This window comes from Sinocyclocheilus rhinocerous, unplaced genomic scaffold (genome assembly GCF_001515625.1).
Source record: "Sinocyclocheilus rhinocerous isolate Xijiao unplaced genomic scaffold, SAMN03320098_v1.1 scaffold705, whole genome shotgun sequence".
Classification (NCBI taxonomy): Eukaryota; Metazoa; Chordata; class Actinopteri; order Cypriniformes; family Cyprinidae; genus Sinocyclocheilus; species Sinocyclocheilus rhinocerous.
Window position 1 is genome coordinate 1090007 of NW_015630576.1, and position 8034 is coordinate 1098040.

General features: G+C 38.0%; 2 protein-coding genes across 2 annotated transcripts in view; both read right to left on the bottom strand.

The window, feature by feature from the left end:
- The window catches only part of lsm12a (LSM12 homolog a), a 7353-nt gene extending 6362 nt beyond the window's left edge, over positions 1-991 (bottom strand). The window contains exon 1 of the mRNA XM_016553120.1: positions 684-991. Within this exon, the coding sequence (XP_016408606.1) occupies positions 684-810 (127 nt within the window). The 5' untranslated portion in view covers positions 811-991. The remainder of the gene's footprint in view (positions 1-683) is intronic.
- Positions 992-6901: 5910 nt separating this feature from the next.
- hdac5 (histone deacetylase 5) overlaps positions 6902-8034 on the bottom strand; it is a 55193-nt gene continuing 54060 nt past the window's right edge. Inside the window, exons 24-25 of the mRNA XM_016553126.1 lie at positions 7410-7566; positions 6902-7312 (exon numbers count right to left, since the gene is read on the bottom strand). Coding sequence (XP_016408612.1) covers positions 7273-7312; positions 7410-7566 — 197 coding nt within the window. The 3' untranslated portion in view covers positions 6902-7272. The remainder of the gene's footprint in view (positions 7313-7409; positions 7567-8034) is intronic.

Consider the following 8034-nt stretch of genomic DNA (forward strand, 5'->3'; position numbering starts at 1 on the left):
TGTATATAAATACAATTTTAGGCTATTTTGTCGTACTTTCATCCCAAATTGATATCTACCACTTTACAAAAATTAGTTAATTTAAAAAAGCAAGAAAAAAAAGCTGATGGCCAGCGAGTTGATTCAAAAGATTCGACTCACTGGGATGAATCAAAATCTTCACAACTAAAAGAATGTCAATTTGACATCACCACGGCTTTGCATCCATTTAATGCTCCACAAGCTCTACACAAGTGTGCAAAATCTACCAATAACTAGACAATATATTTATATTCAGTACACAAATTCTCATATATATGCGCATGCATATTAAAAATCCCTAATACTTCCAGGTGTTCTAGGTGAACGCGAGGACCGAGTAGTACAATCGTTACTATTATTACTATCATCTGAAACACTACAATACTTAAAACAACTCATCTAAATTCCATGTTGTGCGAGTCCAAATGCGTGTTTGTTATCGAGAGGATGTATGAACTACAGAGCGCACGATTAAAACGCCATAACCAATCGGAGGTTCAAATGCGCAACACCTGACTCAGCACGCGCTACACCCGGAAGCGAAGGGCGAGTGGACGGTCTTCGCCGTGCTGCAAATGTCTTTGGCTTTAGCCCAGACCAGGCCTCTTTTGCAGTTGTGGATCCCGATGACTCAATGACAAGCTGAGACGACAAAAGGATACTCAAAGTCAGCATCTTGGACGGGTAGTCAAAAGTGACGACCTCTCCTTGCAGGCGCTGCCCCAGGCAGGTGATGCAGGAGACATGGCTCCCGACGCTGAAATACTCCCCCGGACCAGGAGCCGCCATCTTCTCCGCCAGGAAACGGGTGCCGTCGCCTCACGTAAACACGCGCAGCCGCGTCAGCACGGGAGGGAGCGCGAGGAGGCGTTCCGCGCGAATGAATGAAGTGACGCTGCGAACCAAGCCACGCCCACTTTACTATGGAGTAGTAGATCAGCAATATCTTACTACAGTGCACTACACGCCCTCATTCATCCACTTCTGACTTGCTCATCTTCCTGGTTTATGCACAAGTCAAGGATGCTTGAAAACATACTATGGGGAGCCTGTTTTTACCTTCTGTGACCTAAATCAGGCCTTTTTAAAAAGTTTTTGTTGCTCCAGACACCCAAATATGATGGTCACACTTGTAAAGGACCTCCTTAATGGCAGCTAGTATATATATTATACAAGTACTCAAAAAAATCCAAACAAAAATTATATTTTATTACATCAAACTTTTTTTTCCCTACCCACCATAAAAGTAGGCTACTTTTAGATGTATAGGTAGAAACATACAATGTTGACTGTAGAGTAGCATGGCTCGCATTCCTTCTGAAGAAAGAACCCGTAATAATGTCAAATACTGTACTTTGTCATTTAAAATTTTTAAATAATTTTTTAATAATACATTTGAATAATAAAAATCGATTTTTTTTTTTTACATAATTTTTTCACTGTGATTTCATACGGACAATTTAAACCCCCCTGACCTAAATGATGAAAGAAAAAAAATAATTAGAAGAATAAATAACAAATACAATAAAATAAATAAATCATCACATAATTTATGGGCTTAACATGCCCCTCACACTCAATATGTAAATTGTTGATGTCTATTGCACAAAAAAAACAAATATATATATATATATATTTAATTTATTAAAATTAAAATAGTAATTAAATAATTTTACATTTTATACAAATTATACATAAAATAGTAATATTTTATTAAAATGAACAGTGATTTAATTATTTTAAAGGATCACTAAAATATTACATTAAATACATAAATGAAGCTGAATGAAAAAATGAACCTAATTACATCAGGATTTTTGCTTTTAAAAAAAAAAATCTGTGCATTGATTTTTTTTAACCAATTTAAGATGATATGCAGAGCATACACAGACAATATTGCAGGAAGATAAAACGAAAAGAAAATGTCTTGTATCTGTATCGCCACTGGCTCCAATGTTTCCCTGTATATGTTGAGCTGTATTTTAACAAATTGGGAAAAACACACAAACAAACAAACAAACAAACAGCAGGATTCAAAGGGACAGCAATTTTTAATGATTAATAGTCACAGTAATAGATTGCTCAAATAGCGTGTATTGCACATGTGTACACATACAGTGGGTACGGAAAGTATTCAGACCCCCTTAAATTTTTCACTCTTTGTTATATTGCAGCCATTTGCTAAAATCATTTAAGTAAATTTTTTTTCCTCATTAATGTACACACAGCACCCCATATTGACAGAAAAACACAGAATTGTTGACATTTTTGCAGATTTATTAAAAAAGAAAAACTGAAATATCACATGGTCCTAAGTATTCATTCATTCATTCAGTATGCTGTGACACTCATATATTTAACTCAGGTGCTGTCCATTTCTGATCATTTCAGATAACTTCTGCATATCAATATGACCAGAAGATAGACAAGAAAGAGAGGAGAGAGTCGAGAGCGAGAGAGAAAAAAAAAGATCTTAAAAATCCAAGGTTAAAAGATCTCACAAATTGAAACACCCAATCACAACAAGTGATGTAGAACAGCAAAGAAATGAAGAGACAGTGAAAAAAAGTCAAAAAATATACAAGCACTCTTTGAACCTCGACGATCATAGGTCACTACATATACACAACATATGAATTATCAATAAATATACATATTTACCCAATAGCAAAATATGTGGCAGAGACAGTAAAGCTATCTTCCACGGCGAATGTCAATGTCTTTTACACATACAGAGGTTTCCCGGTGTCCATCATAAGGCCCTGTTCACGCCGCTGACATGGTTTTCTTTGTCGTTGCGAAAGAGGACCCTTTGGAAAACGTCCACTGAAAATGAACAGTCTCCCTCAGCACCTCGTTTAAGAAAGCCAAGCGTCGTACTGTATTACATCTGAGCGATCATTTCCCCTGTCTATGCATTGCTCAACCCATCGCACCCAAAGAGAAGGTTTAGGTCTCAAAAAGGGACTTCTCAGGGTCAGCCGATTCATCCAGAAAAGTATAAAAGGAACGGAAAAGAAAAGGAGTAAAAGCGTTCACCACCAACTGCACGGTCAATAAACTGTTTGACGCCATATAAGGTGAAAATACAAAACTCTGCACAAATGGTTGGTGATCTACATCCAAACGTTACGAAACCTGATCACAGTAGTTCCTGATTCAGACAGCACATCCCATAGCCACATCGAAGAGGGAAATTCTCTTAGTGTATATTACAGTATCTAAATACAGAGGCTAGTGTCAGCCTGATTTTTCACAAAGTGTTTCCTGTTTCTCTTTAACCGCAGTTTGCGCGAAAAGCAAGTCAATGCGCTTGATGATAATAACGACTGACAAAAGACGGTTAAAGACTGAATGAACAGCTGAAGGTGATGTTAGTGTTGAAAAAACAGCATCTATAAATACTTTATCAGATGGTGACATAACAAACGGACGACTGTTGTTGTTGTTGTGAAAAAAACTGGCCGTTCACTTTTAGCTATTGTAATATATCTTTTAAAAAAAGTTAGTTATTGCCCAAAGGCTATGAGGCCGTCGAAGAGATACGATGTAATTTTTCATCGATTTACAATGAGACAAACATCGATCCATAAGCAACGCAACGCAACGCAACGCAAAGCAACTTTCAGCAGTCATTTCTGACTCCAAATAAATAAATCAAAAGTGAGCAGAGTCGAGAAATGTGCAGCGAAATTTCTGACGTTTCAACATCAACGTTGGTGAATCAATGAACGTACAAAACGAAAAACGCTGACGGGAGTTCACACGTCGCTTGCTGAGATAATTCACTCTGCTTTTAATGCCTCTTAATTAGTGTCTGAGAACCGAAAGTAAGAAAAAAAAACGTGATTAGGTTCGGACCTACAGTGTAGTTATTAGTGCAAGATGCTCGAGGCCCGGTTCGGTCTCGTTAAAAAAGTACTATCCATTAAACACGTCGCCACTTCTCAGACCGAGTAATGCTGCTTCTGTGACACTGCTAAAGGAAGAGGGTGACCTTAAATAAAGACGCAGCGGATTAAATCGAATTTGGCCCCCAAAAAGCTGTTGTCACACAGTGAAAATGTAATGAAGGGTCGTTATTTCAGGGTCATAAACAAGCCATTGCATTTCATCCACAAGTGCACAAGTGATTAACCAGAATACAGCTATTAGACGACTGTCAACGGTTATGAACAATACTAATTAGTCTTGTGAAAAATAACCGTAGCCATAGCATAAAAGCTATACTAAAAGATGACGAAAATGTAACCAAAAGTTTGCAGAGTATTTTAGTGTTAAACAAAAAAAAGTGGTAGTCACTCTTATTGCCGGAAAAAATATCGTTAAATCCTGAACAAGGACAATGCCAAATGCACTGCACAGTGACATAAATCAACATCACTGATAATATCTGTACCACGCTGTACATTCCTTATCAGAGAATACTTCAAATCAAATGACGAAATTAACACTGATACAGACTTTTTTGTTTTCTTTTACATTTTTGTACAAAAAAAGGAAATGTCGTAATAAAAAAAAAACTCACCGACAACACTCTCGCCAACGGAAATAAAGTCAAATAAAACAAGTTTCAAATAAAAGAGCGTAAGGGAGCCAAACAAATAATTGTACAAAGGAAGGTGAGGCTAAACAAATTGGTCACAACATCGTCAGTGTTTCCAAACAATCATGTCATGTGCTCGTCTAGGGCACAGGACTGAGAAATAAAACAATCGCTGAATTTCTTTCGTTCGTTCTTTTGTTAACAGTAAAATAAAATAAAAAAAGTATCAAAACCTTTTACCAAGAACACAACATTTACATCCCCCAAGAAACGAAAACAAAAGAAAGAAATGGAAAGAAAGTGGGGCAGGAGGAGGATGATAATCATTTTGTGCTCTCCGTCGTTCATGGCTAAAATTCGTTTTCTTTGAAAAAATTAAGGCAATTTGAAAAACAAACAAATCAATGAAAGTTAAGTCTTGAGGATTCTCGATTCGTTAAGTATTGGTGTTGTCAAATGTTTTCCTTAGTATAAAAGGCACCAAGTTCTTGGAAAAAAAGTCTTTCTTGAGACATTACCACAATGCGCCAATCCTTGTTCTCCACCGAAGGTCGAGATGGACGCTTTGAAAATCCTCTCTTCGTATTTTACACCTTTGTCGTAAAACGGATGAGTTGCCGTTATTTACGTTTATGTGCGAGTATGTAATAGCAAAGCCGTATACACCAAAAAAGTACTGTTTTCTCTGAGAGAAAAGAAATGCTTCTGGGAAAAAGGCTAACCACCGTTCTTCCACTTCTGGATAAAAGTCTGCAGGCTGTTTTACTGTATGTACAACCACAGCTGATAAGAAAATGTTCCATAGGGGATATAAAGTACTTATATATTTTTTGTATATTCAGATGTGTATACGGTACACACAAACCTACATATATATGCTTATATATATATATATATATATATATGTATGTATATTCATGTATATTATATACTTATAGTTCTCGTATGTTTGTGTGCTTTTCATAACAGGCTATTATACAGATGAACAAGTATACCCAAAAATCGACACGGTACAGTGTAAACGAGTATACTTGTCTGCAAAAGGTGTTTCGACACAGCAGGTTCCTCTTTTGGGAACCGTGTTGCTTGTGAATGAGTGTATATGTGTGTTTTGTGCTGAAGTATTTTTGCTGCTTGTTGGCTTTTTTTGGAACTTTGTACATTATACTTTGTACAGAAAACAAAGCTTTTTGCGGCCCTCTGAGCAACAACATCCCTGTGCTGTCGTGTTGTTTTGCCCTTCCTCCTCTTCTTTAGATTTTTTTTTTTGCATTTTCTTCTTTACGTCCTCAGACCAATACAATGAGAAAATGAAATCAATGGCCTCTCTCTGAAGAGCACTCCATTGTTCGGCCGGTCCAGCTGCGCAACCCTCACTGGAGTGGTCCTGTAATTACTCATCATGCCTTGTCGTCCCCTTTCGGCAACAGTTTGCTATGCTTTAACCTCAGAAAAGCGAAAGTGGGTGGGCTGTGAATGTGTCAGTCAAGCACCTGGAAATGAGTGAAGGACCGAGGGAACCAATCAAAGAGCTGGGAGGAGGAACATGAGGCGTGACTAGTGCCAAGCACGCGTGGACAAGAAGGTTGGAGCAGTGATGCACTGTACTCGCTCTTCTACAACACGGGCTCCTCCTTGAGGATTCTCGATTCGTTAAGTATTGGTGTTGTCAAATGTTTTCCTTAGTATAAAAGGCACCAAGTTCTTGGAAAAAAAGTCTTTCTTGAGACATTACCACAATGCGCCAATCCTTGTTCTCCACCGAAGGTCGAGATGGACGCTTTGAAAATCCTCTCTTCGTATTTTACACCTTTGTCGTAAAACGGATGAGTTGCCGTTATTTACGTTTATGTGCGAGTATGTAATAGCAAAGCCGTATACACCAAAAAAGTACTGTTTTCTCTGAGAGAAAAGAAATGCTTCTGGGAAAAAGGCTAACCACCGTTCTTCCACTTCTGGATAAATAAAAGTCTGCTGTTTTACTGTATGTACAACCACAGCTGATAAGAAAATGTTCCATAGGGGATATAAAGTACTTATATATTTTTTGTATATTCAGATGTGTATACGGTACACACAAACCTACATATATATGCTTATATATATATATATATATATATATATATATATATATATATATACATATATATTATATATATATATATGTGTGTGTATATATGTATATATATGTATGTGTGTTTTGTGCTGAAGTATTTTTGCTGCTTGTTGGCTTTTTTTGGAACTTTGTACATTATACTTTGTACAGAAAACAAAGCTTTTTGCGGCCCTCTGAGCAACAACATCCCTGTGCTGTCGTGTTGTTTTGCCCTTCCTCCTCTTCTTTAGATTTTTTTTTTTGCATTTTCTTCTTTACGTCCTCAGACCAATACAATGAGAAAATGAAATCAATGGCCTCTCTCTGAAGAGCACTCCATTGTTCGGCCGGTCCAGCTGCGCAACCCTCACTGGAGTGGTCCTGTAATTACTCATCATGCCTTGTCGTCCCCTTTCGGCAACAGTTTGCTATGCTTTAACCTCAGAAAAGCGAAAGTGGGTGGGCTGTGAATGTGTCAGTCAAGCACCTGGAAATGAGTGAAGGACCGAGGGAACCAATCAAAGAGCTGGGAGGAGGAACATGAGGCGTGACTAGTGCCAAGCACGCGTGGACAAGAAGGTTGGAGCAGTGATGCACTGTACTCGCTCTTCTACAACACAGGCTCCTCCTCCATCGGCTCCTCTGCTGATCTGAGGAAGGAGTGATTGGTTAACGGTTAATGAAGGGCTAAATGATGTATTAAACAGTCTACATAACAGCGGACAACAGGTTGTGGAGTTGCAGTACCTGCTGGTTTCTGTGGAGGTCTTTTGCTGATCGTTGTCCACAGTGAGAGAGGCCATGGCGGTCAAAGTGTCTGCCTCGTCCTTCTCCCGTCTCTGAGCGTCCAGTAGAGACTGACCCACTGTAGGAGCCAACCTCTGCAGAGACATCCAGTGTTTACCTACAGATCATGAGAAGAGAAACAATGATAAAGACCGTTACGTCATCAAGACCTCAACGCCAGGGTTATTACAGTTAACTAAAACTGAAATCAAAACCATAAAAAAAAAAAAACATAACTGAAATAAAATATTAAACTTTATTTCAGCTAGTTGCCAAGGCACCATTTCAAATTTAGTTTGAAAATTCTAAAATATTAAATTCTAAAAATGATAAGAACACAACAAAATTACTAAAACATTACATTTAAAATGAAAAAGGAAAATATAAATACCATGCCATGGCAGCACAATAAACAAATAAGCTAATAATAAGAAAATGTCAAATTATTATATAAGATGTCGGCACCGATGGCCTCGAGTCCCGGCTCGCGGACCTTTCCCGATCCCACCCCCCTCTCTCTCACCCACTTCACTTCCTGTCGACCTACTGTCCTATCTAAATAAAAAAAAAACGCCAAAAATAAATC